We start from the raw sequence: 18,017 nt of genomic DNA, 5'->3' as shown, positions 1-18,017 counted from the left end.
TCGGGCGTGTTCATGAGAACATGCTCTAAAACGTCCAAGGAGCTGAAGTGACCGACAGTACGACTACCTTTCGGTTTCTGACATGACAAACGGAAGGATGTGCTGGGTGATTCTGCACCTGCTGATGCTGATGACACTCAGCTGTCGGTCCAGTGCTGAAAATGACACAGGGGTTCCAGTTCTGTGTCCAAAACACCAGGCAGCCTTCAGAGGTTCTTGCTTTGAGTTTGTGGGTCTCCAGTGCTCTTTTTTCAGTGCCCAAGCTTGGTGTGAGGTGAGTGGAGGACACCTAGCATTTATCCCTGATGAAGACACTCAGGACTTCCTTCAGACACACTTGGATTCTGAGAAGGACATGTGGCTCGGAGTGGCACCGTCTAGCTCCACTAACCAGCAATATTCTGTCACTGATGAAGGTAAGTGGTCAAAAATGTGGCCAACAAATAACTCATTAACTCTAAAATTATCATTTCAAGTAGTAGGTCCAACGTTAGCTAGAAGATACCCTGGTTCATGTCCTGGCCTGGGCCTGGGATCCTTCTGCATGGAGTTTGCATGCTTTCCCTGTGCATGTGTGGGTTTTCTCCGGGTACTTCGGCTTCCTCCCACAGTCCAGAAACATGCTCAGGTTATCGGTTACTCTAAATTGTTTGTTGGTGTGAATGAGAGTGTGATTGTTTGTCTCTATACGTAGCCCTGCGACAGACTGGTGGCCTGGCCAGGGTGTCCCCTGCCTTCACCCTCAGTCAGCTGGGATAGACTCCAGCCCCCTGCAACCCTAATGAAGGTTAAGCTGTGTATAGATAATGGATGGATGGATGGATGGATGGATGGATGGATGGTCAAATATTTATATGTATCTTGAACAGATGACTTTAAATCAAAAAACACCCACAACAAAAGAGCAAATCTCTGGAAGAGGCTAATATGTTTCATCAGCAATTCAAGTATACACTATATATTAGTTTCAAAAATGAATATGATACCAAGGATATGTTTTATAGTTCATTGATAATGTTCTTTCCTTTCATGTTAAGTGACTTCAGAAAATCTATTCAATATCTGAAATGGGCATGAAAGCTCACAATAAATGCAACACTTTACAAAGAGACAGGAAATCTGATAAATTATGGTGATTTGTCCAAAGTGAGATGAATGTTCTCTGTTTAATTCATTGCCTTTTACTTTCCAGCAGCACAATGAAAAATGACCTCACATACCACACTGACTGATATTTTTTAGTGAGAAGGGAAAAATCTGCACTCCAGTATCTAAGAAAACTGCTTGTAACCTGCAGGGTTTTCTTTCAGTCTCTACTCACATCAAATGTACAGTGTCCTCTGGCATAGAGAATTACCCACTAATCCAGTCCATGAGAAAAATCTCAATCTCAAAGTGTATTCTGAAAAAAAGGCATGCACAAGATCATTTGGAATGAGGGTATATTGTACTACTATTTTACTGTTTGCACTATATTTACAGGTTGGAATAACAAAACTAAACTTTTCTGTAAATATAAACAGATTTGTGTTATCCAGGAAACTGAAATAAAACTTGGTGCATTCTACTATAAACATAAAAATAATGTTGGTTTGCTCAGCAGTGGTTTGCTCTATTCTCAGGCCCCCTCTCTTGGCTGGATGGCTCACCTATGACCTATTCAAAGTGGGTGAGCAGCCCACAGCAGGGCGCAGCTTGTGGACACATACGGAGAAACTCAGGCTTTCAGTGGGAGGCCACAAGAGACTGCAACAAAAAACTGCATTTCATCTGCCAGTTTGGTATGTATTCTGACTCAAGCTCTGAGCAAAGACGCAAACTGAACCATTCTATGATGAATTACCTCTTTGCATTGCTTTTGTATTCTCCTCAGAGTCTGGGAGGTCTATTGTGTGTGCGGGTCGCAGCACCGCTCTGCAGTGCGGTTCTGGTCAAGTGTTAATGATAGACGGCGGCTTCTACGGACGCAACAACATTCATTACTGTCGGTCCAGGTTCTCTCCAACAACATCCACAGACCAGGAGTGTGGCTGGGTGGATGTTGTAGAATCAGTTACAGGTAAAACACGGTGCCATTAAAACTGAAATAACTTCATTATTATTTAGTTGTCAGTCTTGTTCATCTAATTTATGTTTAATTCCTCATGTAGGCTTGTAAGTGGTTTGATGTGCACAGCCATAGCTTTATCATGTTTCCTCTCACTTAATTTGTATAACTCAGAAATAAATAGGAGAACAAACTATTATGCCTCATACAAGCTTCTGCATGAATGGAAGTGGTGATAATATTCAATCCAATTTGGCAGAAGTGTTTGCCAGATATCACAAAGAACACATTGTCTCACTGCAGATCTGTGTTTGAAAAGAATAATTGCCCATGAGGACATTTATACGGGACAAGCCACACAATAATGGGTTACAAGCTGAACTGCCTCAAAGATACATGAATGGTGTCCATCTATTCAGGGTAAATATTGACTCATGCTTTTAACTGACAACAGAAGCAGATTGTCCAACCTTTCATTTTTCAAATGCATTCATGCTGTTAAGTGCAGTTCTTTCCTGCCTGTAGTGGGGAATAAAGACTAAGTACACACAAGCAGAAAACATTTGTGTCCACTGCACCTCAGGTCAATAAAAAATACATTGGACATCAAAAATGTGAGAACACCACAGTCATTCCTGGTTTTTTATTGGAAATTATGCATGTTAATGTCTCATTGTACTCTGAAATGAAAGCATAACACAAATAAACAAATGAAGTTTAAAAACAAGTCTATTTAGAAACCAAAATGCATTCTAAACTTTTGACTCATCAAAGTATTGCTTTGGCAGATATAACAGTTGAACACACTCATGGCATTCTTTCCACAATGGAAATCAAATATTCTTCAAGAGAATTCCTCCCAACTCTGTTGCAGAAGTTCCCATATATGTGTGGCACTTGTAGGTTGCTTTGCTTTCACTCTTCTGTCCAGTTCATCTCAAACCAGCTCCATGGGGTTTAAGTCTGGACACTGCGCTGGACACTCCATGATTTCAAGCTTAGCATCTTGTTCTTTTTCCTAAGGTAATTCTGGCATAGCTTGGGTCATTATCGTGCTGTAGGATGAAGCCCTGACTAACTAGGAACATACCAGAGGGTACTGCATTGAGCTGCAGAATGCTGTGGTAGCTGTTTTGGTTTAGGGTTCCTCTCATTCTGTACAAGTCATCAACCCTGGATCCAGCAAAACAGCCCCAGAACATCACGCTTCCTTCTCCATGTTTGACAGTTGATATCACACACTGAGGAACAATCGTTTCTCCTACTCAATACATACAAAAATCCTGTGATGAACCAAAGATTTCAAATTTTGATTCAGTCCACAACACATTTTTCCAGTCTTCAGTAGTCAATTGGCAGTGTTTCATGGCTCAGGCAACCCCTTTTTTCTTATTCTGATGTCTTAGCAATGTCATTCTTGCTGCATCTCCACCTGTCAAACTTGCAGCTCCAAGTCTTCTCTTCACAGTTGAAACTGAGACTTCTTACTACGACCACTATTAAGCTGTGCTTGAAGCTGTTGTTCTGTGAGCTGCCTATCATCAAGCTGTTGACTCTCAGAAACTTGTCTTCTGATTCTGTTCTGCCTTTGGGTCTTCCAGACCTCTTCCTGTCAGAGTTTCCCCCAGTTTCTGAGAGCCTTTTGATGGTGAAGAAGACTGTACTCCCTGACACCTTGACTTTCTTCACAGTTTCTTAGTAGGAAAGACCTACATTTTTAAGTGTTATGATGGCCTGTCTCTCTTCCATCATTAACTGCCTTTTCCTCACCATTTTTATAGCTACTCACTACTTTCTGCAGTACAATACAGTTCAAATAACACTCTTGAGGGTGTGGTTCCACAGTGCATTCTAATACTGCTGTTATGCAGACAGAGGGGGTTGTAAGTAATCAAGAAAAATTGGGAGACCTGTAAGATTTGGCAGCCCCAACTTTCAACACTTGATGATCCTTCATTGCTGCAGAACAGCTTAAAGTTGTTAACCCATTTCTTGTTCCCTTGAAAAGGCCTTTTTGTATAATTCTTAAATGTAGATTGGGGAATTGTAAAATTGATGTAAGCTATGATAATATTTTGTGTACACACACACACACATATATATATATATATATATATATATATATATATATATATATATATATATATATATATATATATATATATATATATATATATATATATATATATAGATAGATAGATAGATAGATAGAAGCACAGGAAGCACTGACTGAAGTCAGGTACTGGTGAACAGTGAAGGAAGATGAGATTGAGCTTGTTGGACAGAAAGTTTCCTTTTAAAAACCATCCTGATCGCAGCTTGGATAAAGCCTGGTTGTGTGCAAATTGTACAACAAAGAGTTTTCTGATCACTGCGTCACTTCAAGCCGACGGTATCACCTCAATGTAAAACATGTTGCTGTTAGCACCAGAGCTAATGTTAGCTACGACTCATGCTAACGGCTAACGGTGTAGCCATCCCATGATAGACCACTTTTCTAAACAATGCTTGAGTTTACAGAAAGTCTTAAAATGTTGAATAAAATCGCTATAACTGCACTTAGATTTGCAGTAATCTGTGAATCTAGCAGACAGATGAAAAATGCAGATAAATAGAAATGAAACATTTTTGTGGTTTTTTTACTCCATCGAGGCTCTGCCTCCTCTTTTAATAACTTATAAACTATTTGTTTATATTATAAACAATATAAAAAAATTACATCAATAAAAAATGACATTCCTATAAAAAGAACCATCAAAATTACACCATTTATCAGACCCAGAAAAGATGAAAACAGAATGAATCTCTGGATATTCAACTTTCTGAAGCTTCTTGACTTCTTATGCTGATTTTATGTGCCATACAGTGGAAAAAAACAACAATTCACGCTTTAAGTCATCATGTCCCATTTTCCTTTTTTAAAATAAATTTTAAATTATAAACACGTATATGTCTATTCATTGATTCAGCTGACAACAACAATTTTATTTTAATTGAAAAACTTCACTTATTGTGTCAAATATTGCTATTTGACAAAACTGCAATTAATTGCGATTAATTAATTACAAAGCCTGTAATTAATTAGATAAAAACATTTTAATCGCGTCCCGCCACTAATATATATATATATATATATATATATATATATATATATATATATATATATATATATATATATATATATATATATATATATATATATATATATATATGCAGAGCCACAAAATCAAATGTGTTCAGCGTATTTTGCAGCTAATAAAAAGTTGAAATAAAGTGCTTCTTCATTTGCAAAATTTTATAATGACAGTGGTTATCAGCAGTGTTCATTTCACCATAGTGTTTCCAGTCATGCAAGATAAATAGCCAGTTTGTAGAAGTTTTTGCCAGGTGAGATACAGACAAACAATGAGTATATAGCTTCAAATAATGAGCTGAATTAATTGTGTTCTTGTAAATCAGAGTATTTTCAGCAGTTATTATGCAGTTTTCTGTAGTTTTTGTAGCTTTTTTTTTACAAAATGGAGATATTGTCAGTGCCTGAATTAAAGGTGGAAGACATGCATATGTTTTATTTGCTACTGAACAATATGAGATGAGCACAGCATAGCTCTGCTTTGTTCTTGGCTATAAGCTAGGCTGTCATACCTAAAACTAATGTGTGCTGATATAGCTAAACATAATGTGCTGACAATAGTCATGGACTATATAGAGTCTATGAAAAAGCACAGATAATATGCTCTGAACACATACAACCACTTTGTCTCTTCTGATGTCAGAGAACACTAAAGGGAGCAGAATCCAGGGCTGTGCTCTTTGTTTTCTGAACTAGTCTTTCCTCTATACAGTCATGTTCATCACAATAGTCCTTATCAAGTGGGTTACTGTATTGTAGTATTGTGTATACTGTCAAAGCACAAACTGCTAACTGCACAATACGAAGCAGTACTATACAAAGAAATCCCACAATGACATAATCATTGGTGTTTTCTATTATGTCCTCTGTTTTCCAGCTCACTGCCAAGGCCGACAGATCTGCCAGATTGCTGAAGTTATCAATTGCTTTGATGAAGTGTGTCCTCAGCGGAAGAGCTACCTGTCTGTAGACTACCACTGCAGAGATGGTAGGTCATAGTTCTAACCTCAGCTTAATTCAGAGCTTTTCCAAATCACACTATCTAAAATCAGTAGAGGACATGCAGGTCTTATTGCTTCCCATCTGTTACATTCATTTGATCCACTTTTTTCAAGTAGGCATATCCATGGTCAACAGATGCAGCAATTAGAGGAGAAAATTAAAGGTCTGAACTGAGATAAAGAGCCACTGACGGAAATACATGCTGGTTTTAAATCTCACAAAAAAAAAAAACTCCTGGTGATCAAAACATCCATCCATCCATCCATCCATTATCTATACACCGCTTAATCCTCACTAGGGTCGTGGGGGGGCTGGAGTCTATCCCAGCTGACTCGGGCGAAGGCAGGGGACACCCTAGACAGGTCGCCAGTCTGTCGCAGGGCTAGATATATAGACAAACAAGCACTCACACATTCACACCTACGGGCAATTTAGAGTAATCAATTAACCTCAGCATATTTTTGGACTGTGGGAGGAAGCCGGAGTACCCGGAGAAAACCCACGCATGCACAGGGAGAACATGCAAACTCCATGCAGAAAGATCCCGGGAAAGCCGGGACGCGAACCAGGGACCTTCTTGCTGCAAGGCGAAAGTGCTAACCACTACGCCACTGTGCAGCCCGTGATCAAAACATTGTCAATTAATTTCTCTCACTAGATATTATGATTCCTATAGCTAATTTCACCTATCGTGTACAGTGATAGTGAAGTATTGTGCTAATATGTGCAACCAGAACAGCTTCAATGCTGCTTAAGCACCGAATTTCCGGGTCTGTGGGACGCAGTTGACAGGGGCGGACACCTTTTTTCCGAGGGGTGTTTGGTGGTGGTGATGGGTGCCATTGTCAATTGTAATTCATTGTAATAAATCAATGCAAAATCTCCCATAGTATTTGATTTGGTGTCCGTGAAGGCCATAACATATGATTCACATAATTTTCATTAAACCACTCAGTGAGCTCTGTGTCCTGTGGACAAGAGTATTGCCATCCTGAAAGAGACCACTTCCATTAAGATACAAATGTTTGATCATGTGATAAAAGTGATCACTTAGAACAACTTTGTACTGATTGCTTCCCCTATAAAGGGACAAGTGAAACTAAGCCATGACAGCAAAATGCCCCATACAGCAAAACACAGTCATCATATCCTTGCTGTATAAATCCAGGATTAGCACTGAATGTTTTGGTCAAGTTTGACTAAACATCTTTATTCTGCAGCAACTTGCTATCAAGCCATAAAGAAGACAAAAAAGCCTGGAATTATGGCATAGTTTCATGCATTAGTCTAAGGAAGATCCCAGTCACTTTATTGCTACGTGCTGGTCTTATGTTTCTATCTATGTTTTGTCTCTTTACAGGAGCAGAAATTCAAGTTACATAAAAATCATATGCAATGGCACTTATCACATTTATTCTATGTAATACATTTCCACATCTGCCAAGCATAAAAACTGTTTTTTGTAATATTTGGACAAAAGCAATAGGAAATTGTCCACAAAAGCAAGGTTATGAAAATGCCCTTCTTGGAACTCTGCATACCCTACAGACACTTTACCTTTCCTAGATGTTCAGCAGACAAGATGAAGTCCTATTATATGACCTACCACTTGACATGACCTGACAATATTTGCTCAGTTTTTCAGTGGTCCAAACTATTACTTTCTACTACATTTGTCATTATCTGACATGCAGCAAACAGACGGACAGAAGAAAAAAAGCAAAAAAAAAAAAAAATAAGCCTGCTGCATGTAATATCCCTATAATATCAGTGCCCCTCTGCTGCCTGCTGAGCTGATGTGCTTGTCTGCTTTTTGGAAACTAAGTTGTTTACAAGCACTTTGCAACATTTCTGGCCATCTTGCTCCACCACCATGCAGGCCTCACACTGACAATGAACACCGTGGCTGCTGTTTTTGACGACGTCACCATCACAGTGAAGTGGTTCATACATTTGCCCCAGGAAAACCTGAGCTGCAGGCTGAATACTGGAGATGGCCAAGTTGTTCATCTGCACAGTCCAGAAGGGTGAGTAGCCACATTTACAAAATGATACACTACCGGTCAAAAGTTTGAACACACTTTCTCTTTCATTTCAATTCATATGAAGATTTGAAACAACAGTCAAAAATTTAAATTTGCACTGATATTCCACAAGGCAATCTAGTTACTCTTCATAAGCATTACTGTTCAGCCCCTGAAAACATCTTTTGTAGGTGTCACAGTTCTTCCGATCACTTCACCTGCATTCATTTCCTCATGTATCTCTGCAATTACATATACCACAGTGTCCCCATTCCAAACTTGCCAGATTGTCTTTGAGATTTATGCCCTTACATCCCCATGTTTGTCTTTATGTTTCTATGCCTGCTCTGTCTGATTTGTTTGCTCAAGCAAATTCAATATGCTGTTTTTTGTGTTGTGCTTTTGAGGCTAATGAGGTGCTGATTTGGCTTGAGACCTCAAATTTTCTAACAGAACGTGTTACAAAGTGTTCAGATAAAGCTTAATAAAGCTCCATTGTGTCCTTAGTTCAATTTGTTACCACTGAACCTCTTTGCAGGCAGTGCTTTTTGACTGATTCTGGGGAAAAACATCTAAATGCATTACACATAAATTAGCATTGTTTTTGGCTACTAGAAACTTTGTCAGAAATGGACATTTTGTCTAGGTTTAAGCTCTTAATTCTGGGTGAAAGGTTTTAGCGATTAAACATCTGGATATGGAGGAAGTCAAACATTTGTGGACTAAAGCTGAACTTAGTCTAAAACTTTGTTTTAGTCTGGTGGTCAGGCTATATTGAGGATTTTAAGTTTATATAACTTTATAGGGTATTTTACTCCTCTCTCTCCCTGGACTAATTACCTCTCCGGTGTCTGTCCTTGAGAAACCAAGGATATACTTCTAAGGCACAGGCAGACTATGCCAAAAGTGCCACTAGTAAGGTCCCAGCCTTTGTGGCTTGTTTAAATTTTTAATTGTAATGATGAAGTCACTAATGTTGAACTCACAAATGGAATTTTGTGTTACATACCTAATGACATATTGCAGTCTCCTGTACTTAATAATGGATTTCTGCTGCCACGTTTGCTGCCAACAAGCACTGGTTTGTTTTTAGCAATCAGACAATGTGTTTTTCGTTTCCTGGGAACAAGCTTTTTCAGCAGAGATAGTGTCCACTCCATCTCCAATCGATCATGTCCACTTTTGGCAAATATTTTTCAAGCAGGTACTGTACCCTTCAGTCCTTGATCTACTGCTACTTATTGAACAACAGCTCTGAACTACACATCAGTAATTGATTGCTCTTCTATGCCCTCAATGACCTCTTCACCTCCTGTATGAGTCATCAGCTCCTGCAACAGCCTGAACTATCCAGAGAGCCTCTTTATCATCCCACCTATGATCAATAGCAATAAATATTTTTATATTAGTATTTCCCAATATGATCTACATTCTCTATTTTTTGTTGTTTGTTCTCGTCTACAGCTTCAGTGACACTTACTGAAGCTTCTCGCCCAGACTCTAGCTTCTTATTTTCTGTTAGACAGGGCAAGGAAGGGAGTGGAATAGTAATCTTTTCTAACCTGCTGACCTGCTTCCAGTGCATTTTTGGAGCTTTCTCAGCTTTTGAATATTATGCCATGGCTATAAAACTCAACAAAAGGGCTGTGGATTAACTATTTATAAGCCCCTCAAGCACAATCATAAATTTCTATCTGAGATTTTTAAAATTATTGTTGATTGTTTGCAACCTGCATGTAAATCTTCAGATTCGAGAGCCGTGGAATTTACGGACCTTGTTACTAGACTAGATTTTAGCCAACATATGAAGAACTTCACATAAATATGCTGGATCCAGTGGGGGCTGGTGCTTAAAACAGAAAAATAAGGCAAAAAATGTAAAGGCAAGGAAGCAAGGAGGGTAACATTTTGAAAACAAGCCCTTAAATTCTGACTTCAGATGAACTTTGGGGAAACGAACTGAAACTAAAAAAAATTTGTTATTAACCAAAATTGCACTGCAAAGCAGGGCTTTAATAAGCCATGACAGCTAATTTGACAAGTTTTGTACAGAATGAAATGTGTCATAATTTGAGAAAATGTTAGACATAAAATGATCAAGGAAACATATAACAGACATTGGGATACATGCATGATCAGAGTAACATAAAGGATACATACAAGTACAAGCCCACATTGAAACTGATTGATAAGTATATGAAAATACACTACCCTATCTGCATAACGATAGCTGAACAGAACAAAAGGAGCAAACGTAAACCTAAGGGAACAAACCAAAGAAATCCTTAACTCTGAAACACTTCACAGACATGTTCTTCCATTCCAAGAGAGACATGTTGAGTAACCAGTTTTACAGAATTTATGTTATGTGTTAAAAATGTAAGGCACTGCTAAAAAAAATGGTACTGATGCACTGAATGCCGTAGGTGCATAAGTGTTCAAAGTTCCCGGGGGCTTCCGTTGTGTAATGTGTCTGTCATTTGCTCTTTCAACTCCTTGCTCAAGTATAGTTGCTGTTAATAACCATGGCTAAGCACCCTGTCAACCCTTGGGTCGGTAGCATAAGCAATCTGTCATGTTTGAACAGCAGGTGTCCTTCATAAAGTCCATTCCCTTCATGGATTTTGCAGATGTGGCAAGCGTAGGGGGAAAAAGGTGCGCTGGAGCTCGGAGCAAGAGTAGGTATAAACCCACTTAGTGACTGAGGTGGTTGCTGACGCCACCTGGGAATTTCACTCAAGGAATTTCTTTCACCTCTGACAAATACCAACAACAAGGGAGGTGACCAGGTTCATGATACTACAAAGCAGGAGATGGGGATCCAACAAGAAAAATTAAAGTTACTTTATTAATAACCTGCTGAATCAGGCAAAACTGCTTGAAACATCACTTAAACAAATATTTCTAAAAAGAAGGGAAGTGAATGTTGCCAAAGTTGTATGAGAAATGGATTTTTTTTCATACACACAGCACACCATGATAAGATATCAGAATCAGAGTCAAATACACTTTATTGATCCCCAAGGGGAAATTCCTTATGTTACAGTTTCATTCTCAGTCCCATTCAAAGTCAGAAACATAAGCAGTACAAAATATATAGATAAAAATAATGTAAAAATATGTCCTAAAAATGTAAACATAAGTAGTAACAGTATAAGCATAGAAGTAAAATATGCTTTTAGAGTAGAGTTTAAGTATACAGTTTAGTAATGCATTACTGCACAGAGACTTGTAGTTATTGAACCAAGTTACTGCACATTATTGTGTTAAGTCACGAAATGAAATGACCTGAGAAATTAGTTAACTGTTTGCACTGTAAACATAATGAGTCCAGTCTATTGGCTCACAGAGTCTGACCCTCCCTATGTGGGGTTATACGGTTTGATGGTGAGCGGGAATTATTTCCTGTGGCGCGCCATAGTGCATCTTGGTAAGATGAGTCTCTGACTGAATAAGCTCCTGTGGCTGGACAGCACGTCATGGAATCATGGTCCAAGACGACTTGCAACTTAGACAGCATCCTCCGCCCAGACATCATTGTCAGGGAGTCCAGCTCCGCTCCCACAACGTCACTGGCCTTATGGATCAGTTTGTTCAATCTGCTGACGTCTGCTACCCCCTGCCTACTGCCCCAACACACAGCAGCATAAAAGATGGCAGTGGCTACCGCAGACTCATACAGGATCCTGAGCATAGTCTTGCAGATGTTGAAGGATGATACTTGTGGTATCATAGAGTTTGACCAGGCAAACAAAGTCAAGGTCAACCTACAGCACATCAACTGACAGGCAGTTGATCTGTATGCAAACCCACATCAGCTGACCTGACCTTTTTCTTTGTGCATCAACAGATTTTGTTTTCTTTCAAATTAGTGTACAGTCTGATGACGGGCTGCATGTTAACAGCCAGTATACGCCCTTGACTGCATCTCAACATTTCAAATAAAATAATGCAAAGCAAAAAGCCTCACACTTAGAATGCTGTAAACCATTTTCAGATACCAACAGCATCAGCAAAAGTTCCACACTTTGTAATAAAAGTACGATTTCATCCTGGAATACTATGGTGACTAATTGTAAAGTGCTAAATCTTATTAGAAACTTAACAATACACGAGCTTTGTTTCTAATTTCAGTCTTTTTCCAGTAACTTGATAGTGCTATTTAACGCAGCTCCACTGAATTAGACAGATCTAACTGCTTTCATTACAGCTCCTTTCATTGAAGATAATAGGCATAATCAACAAAATACATTTCTACTTGAAGCTCATTATCTTTTATGAAGCTGTTTTAAAATGCCATTTAGCTGGCGTAGTGGCCATATTTGGTGGTAACTGATGACGAGATGAATGTTTCTTCTGAGATTTATGCTGACAGCTGTCAGTCTTATTTTCCATTAACTCCCTGGTGTCATCATAATGAAATGCATGCAGAATGTTAGATTATATTGGCTCAGCTCATATCATCCATCGAAATGACAATAAAACTAGAGGTTACTACTTTGTCAGCGGCATATTAAATCTGAATTAGGTTTTTCCCTAAAAAGCAGGAGGTACATTGTGTACTCACTCCTACTTGTTTCTATATGTGCATTTTCTCAGGTTGGAGAGCAGCGTGGTGCACAAATATACTCATCCAGGTACATTTGTTGTGGCAGTTGAATGCAGAGGCAGTGAAATACGCTACCAGGAAATAATTACTATTCAAGAGCCTGTCACAGAGATTGGTGTCATCAGGTGCTATGCTGGAAACTGGTCTTTTTATGAAAGCAACTGCAAAGCCCAGGATGGAGAAGCATTTCAAATTCAAATGGAAGTAAATGCCGGTAGGTGCCAAAGTGACCATAATATAAAATAAATCACATTGCACAATTTGATACCACTACTTGAAAGCACAAGGTTTTGATGTTTCTGTTTTTCTCAAATGTGTATTTGAATCTAAATTGTCTTTATGCACTTGCCTTTTCTTTTCCTTTTCTTTAGGTACAAATGTGGTCTACAGAATCCAAAATGGCGAGAAGTTGTTGTCTGGTTTATCTGTGGTCAGAGGAAAGGTGCCTCAGAACATCACAGTGACTCCAGGAATGATGCAGCACCTTGGGCCTGGCTGCCACCGCCTGACACTTTATGCATCTAACATGGTCACATTCCCTCATGTGTCCAGAGACCTGCAGGTAAATCGCTGGTGAACAAAAACACACCCAAGGTCATCGTCTGCCAAAAACACTTTCACAAATAACAGGATGCATCTTCTCTTCATGTTTTTGTTCATTGTGTGACTGCGATATAAGATATAAAGCTCAAAATTAACATTATGATCATTTGATTGAAAGACTGATTGAGTAGGTGTTTCTAAATGAGAAATTAAATTTAACCTTTGCTTGTAAAATCCCATCAGCTAAATAGTGGCGTATCTGCAAATACCAGGGGATACATCACTTCTCTAAATTTTAATGTATTAATATATGATGTCACATCAGGGTTTAAAATGTTGAGCTTTAATCCTGGTACTCTCATTAATCTAATCAGTGTAAAACTTTTAAACACTGCAGCACAGTGTGAGGATGCATTACTGATCTATATTTAATTCAAATTAAACTGGAACTGTGTCCTGAATTTTAAACAGTTTGTTTATTGATGATAGAATATAAATGCTTTTGCCACACAACTACAAAATCTCAGGTTTATAGTCAGGTTCTGGATCTAGATAGACATCTCAATGGAAAGAGATTGCATCTGCTTTACTCAACTGGTAATATACACTGGCTTCTGTTGTATGTGTGTAAATTGTGTTGAAGTGGTAGATTGGTGTAGAAACTCCATTTTTGTGGATATGGCTCTATCATCCTAAATTAAGGAGGGTGAATGGTGCAAAGAATACCAGCATTGTTGCTGTAGTTGTCTTAGTCTTACTGAGCTGAAGCAGATGTAACACTAAGTTGCTGTGGACAGTAAAACGGCTGATTTGTACTGAGAAGATGATTCTGAGCTTGTTGCAAGAGAAGTTGACAGGCTGTGTTCCAGTATTTCCACTGGTAACACTTAAAGCCCAGCACAATTTAATGCCTCAGAAACCTGTAGTTACCACCACATCTCATCTCTGTATGGCAAAGTTACATATTAATATTTTTTCTCTAGAATATGATTCTATAATGGCTTAAAATATCTTAGATGTGACTCTACACCATCGCCTCCTTTAGAAAATGGAGATCTATGCACACCCTGCCTCTTTCTCCACACATCCCTGCACACCAGCTTACCTACACTCTGGCCAAATGATGTAAAGCTCTACACTTGAGTTTTGAAGTTTTTTACATTTAGACAGACATAACCGAATCATACATTGATTCTGAATAACAACACAGAAAGATAGCGGGTTTGGTTCCTTGGGTTTCTTATGTGTAAATCCTTTATTGTCTGAATGTTTTGGGACTGATATTAAATTTGTAGGTGGAAATGCTCAGCCAAGGCCCAGAGGAGGTTTTTAACTTTTATATACACTGAAGCACTGAAAATATCTTACAAGCAAGTTATTACTTTTGAGCGGGGAAAATAATAAAACTTAATGCTCTTCTGCTTTGTTCTAACTCATTTTCTCTGCCTCAGTTTCACAGTCACAGAAATTCTTCCTTAACACAGTCTTGCCCTTTCCAAACAAATGAAAATGAAACTACCTTGAATAGAATATTTCATGTCAATAACAACTAATTGCTGTGTACTTATTCTTCAAAAACAATCCACTGATTCATCTGGTATGAGGCGTGTAATGCAATACTTAATAACCAAATATATGTGTAACATTTTACTGACAAGGTAATATAACATTGAAAGCCATGCATTTTTCTGTTATTAATATATATTCCTACCCATACTGCAGGTGTGTATTTTGGAGAAAGTCGCCAGGCTTCATGCCTCCATCTTGACAGAGAGGGATGACTGTTCTGACTCTCCAGATATTACTCTTGGTGTTTCACTTGAACGCGGAACGCCTGTCCTGCTCCTCTTCTCTCTGACTGGAGACAATAGCTCATTTTCTGAAACCAGAGAAATGAACACAAGGAAGGGCATTTTTCTTATTGAACACCCAATTCAAGGTATGTGAGGCATCTGAGAAATGAAGCAAAGTACCTGAAATATAATGGATGTGAGTACATTTTACTGATACCTCAGTGGTTTACTGTGTCGTTTGCTACAGGACCCATAAAAGTGAAACTCCGAGCACAGAATGTCTTCTCCTCACTGGAAGTGGATGTGGATATGTTTACTTCCTGTAGCGAGGAGTCAGCCGTTGAGATAAATGCTCTTCATGCTGATTTGCTGAGATTCAGCAAGAGAACGGTAACTTCTGTAAAGGCCCTCAGATATTTAATTATTGGGTGCAAAGTGATATTAAAGATAGAATTATCCTTTTATTGTAGCCCTCCTAATGTTGGTGCCACCTTGAAGTATATACTGGAGTATTTCTGTGTCCTTGTATTCATTTTCAGAAAGAGCAACATGTTAGAGTTGCCAGAGCTTTATTGGAAATCAAAGCAACACCTTCTGCTTCGATGAGCACGAGAGCCAAGGTCACACTTTCAGCAACTGGAAGTTCCGATAAACTTGACAACGACAACTATCGTTACGAGTGGGAATGCAGTAAGAATCTTAATTCTTAACTTTTTTTTTCTTTTTCAAACACATCAAGTTCAAGAGGTTGCTAAGTCATTCCCATGTGAGTTATTTTTGAGTCACTTTGCTCATCAAGCGTTCCATTCTCATAAAGCATATGCAGTGGTAATGGCGACAGATTTATAGCTGAAAATTCCTGCTAATTTTAGAAACACTGCAGCTCTGATGAGGATAAAGGTTTTTTTGTTGTTTTCTTTCAATTACGTATCTCTTTTAAGTAACAAGTCCATTCACAAATACAATTGTTCTGTCTGGACACACATTTAGACATTGTGAGTTTGTTAAATAACTAGTAGAGTTCATATCCCTTCCCCGAAAACTATGACATATATGTAATCTAATTCTGATGGAAAATTAATTCATCCATGCTAAAAATTTAGTAGGAATGCATTTCAAAATGTTTTACAAGCTGAATATGAGTTATCAGTGTTTTATGTTTCTGGTTTATTCACAGAAAAACCTTGTCAATGCAAAAAGAAACTCAAAGGGGAGATTTACGTCATTAAAGACAGCTGCCTGCCAGAACCATTTCATTTTAATAAGTATCACTTTAAACTGAAGAAGAATAATGGTAATAGTGATAATGATAAGGATAGGGATAGTGATAGTAATAGGGATAAGGATAGTGATAGTAAGAGGGATAGTGATAGTGATAGTAAGAGGGATAAGGATAGTGATAGTAATAGGGATAAGGATAGTGATAGTAAGAGGGATAGTGATAGTGATAGTAAGAGGGATAAGGATAGTGATAGTGATAGTAAGAGGGATAGTGATAGTGATAGTGATAGTAATAAACGTAAACGTAGACGTAGAGATGATGACAACTCTAAAGGCAAGGATGATTCTCAAAGCATTTGCATCACCCTTACACCGGCTGAAATAGCACCTTGGAGGTAATTGGTCTTTTTGAAACTGAGGTTCTCTTATTTTTTTCTCTGATATTCTAATCTGTGTTCTTGACACCTAATCTGACTGTGTGTACCTGTAATCTTATTTTATTAGAATAAAAATGTCGATGAGTGATTTGAAGGTAATAGTTCTGACAGCATGGTAGAAACATTAATGAAATGGTGTTAACCTCTTAAGACCCAAGCTTTGGTTGGGCTTGCATTTTAGATTTCTTCTAGTTATTTGGGATAAGGAGTAACAAATAAACATAATAATCGATTTATATTGTTATTAGTATTGTTGTTGTTATTTTATTATTCAAATTATTATTTTTATTATTATCATTATTATGAACAATATGCTCTTTTTGAAAAAATGTTCACATATGTAGATGCCAGGTCCTAGGAGGTTAATGTAAAGTATTCATCCTATAGCATTAATGTAAACTATTAAAACCATAGTATTATTATTTGCTTTAAAAACAAAAACATTTTGCCAGTAACAACAGTCTGCTCATCTCACTAAATATAAGAAACCATCAATCAAATTATTCTGCAGAAATCTTGCAGAATGTTGAGGCTTAGTCAAATTTCACATTCTACCACCAAACAAATCAACTTTAATATATACAATTATGCTCTAAATTATGAATAATCATGCCACATTTCGATTAATAGGGATTCTTATTTGACCAGTAGGTTTCCTCTTGTCAAAATATGCATAAAAAGGTGATAAAAGACATGAAAGACATTGTGTTAGACATCATACATTTAGACTGTTACTGTGTTGTTGCTATTCAGAATTATTCATATTCTGCAATCAGTGACTTAGCCTTTATTTGCCACCATGGCAATCAAAATTGTGCTTTGGGAGCAAAAAGAAACAGCTATCTTTCAATTCATGAAAAAAAATCATAGTAGTAAATACACATTTAGAGCTCTTCATAACAACTCACTCGGTGGTAACAGCTTGCTGCAAAAATCACAACTGAAACAATAATTAACATTCTGCATTAAATAGCACTCTACAGCTACCCCTATTGATCAATCAACCTTAACTCATTGTGGCAAAGAGAAAAAGATTCTCCAAAACATGCTGGACATGCAGAAATAACAAACAGCAATATAAATCTTTGGAATCAAAATCTTAAATCTTGTTTAATTATTTTCTACTTAATGATTTTTTATTAATCTTACTCTTATTATTAGAGGATCCAGCGACCAATGGTGCAAGAACCCAATTGGAATGCAATTAT

At 37.9% G+C, this 18,017-nt stretch overlaps 1 protein-coding gene across 1 annotated transcript in view; it reads left to right on the top strand.

Annotated features, from left to right (window-relative positions):
- The window catches only part of LOC111582950 (polycystic kidney disease protein 1-like 2), a 48,535-nt gene continuing 30,518 nt past the window's right edge, over nucleotides 1-18,017 (top strand). Inside the window, exons 1-11 of the mRNA XM_035957974.2 lie at nucleotides 1-416; nucleotides 1,623-1,781; nucleotides 1,874-2,059; nucleotides 6,058-6,168; nucleotides 8,062-8,209; nucleotides 12,806-13,029; nucleotides 13,187-13,377; nucleotides 15,081-15,297; nucleotides 15,399-15,541; nucleotides 15,691-15,841; nucleotides 16,329-16,767. Of these exons, the coding sequence (XP_035813867.2) occupies nucleotides 83-416; nucleotides 1,623-1,781; nucleotides 1,874-2,059; nucleotides 6,058-6,168; nucleotides 8,062-8,209; nucleotides 12,806-13,029; nucleotides 13,187-13,377; nucleotides 15,081-15,297; nucleotides 15,399-15,541; nucleotides 15,691-15,841; nucleotides 16,329-16,767 (2,303 nt within the window). The 5' untranslated portion in view covers nucleotides 1-82. The remainder of the gene's footprint in view (nucleotides 417-1,622; nucleotides 1,782-1,873; nucleotides 2,060-6,057; nucleotides 6,169-8,061; nucleotides 8,210-12,805; nucleotides 13,030-13,186; nucleotides 13,378-15,080; nucleotides 15,298-15,398; nucleotides 15,542-15,690; nucleotides 15,842-16,328; nucleotides 16,768-18,017) is intronic.

Source organism: Amphiprion ocellaris, chromosome 11, assembly GCF_022539595.1.
Source record: "Amphiprion ocellaris isolate individual 3 ecotype Okinawa chromosome 11, ASM2253959v1, whole genome shotgun sequence".
Taxonomy (NCBI): domain Eukaryota; kingdom Metazoa; phylum Chordata; class Actinopteri; family Pomacentridae; genus Amphiprion; species Amphiprion ocellaris.
This window is presented reverse-complemented; position numbering and strand designations above follow the sequence as displayed.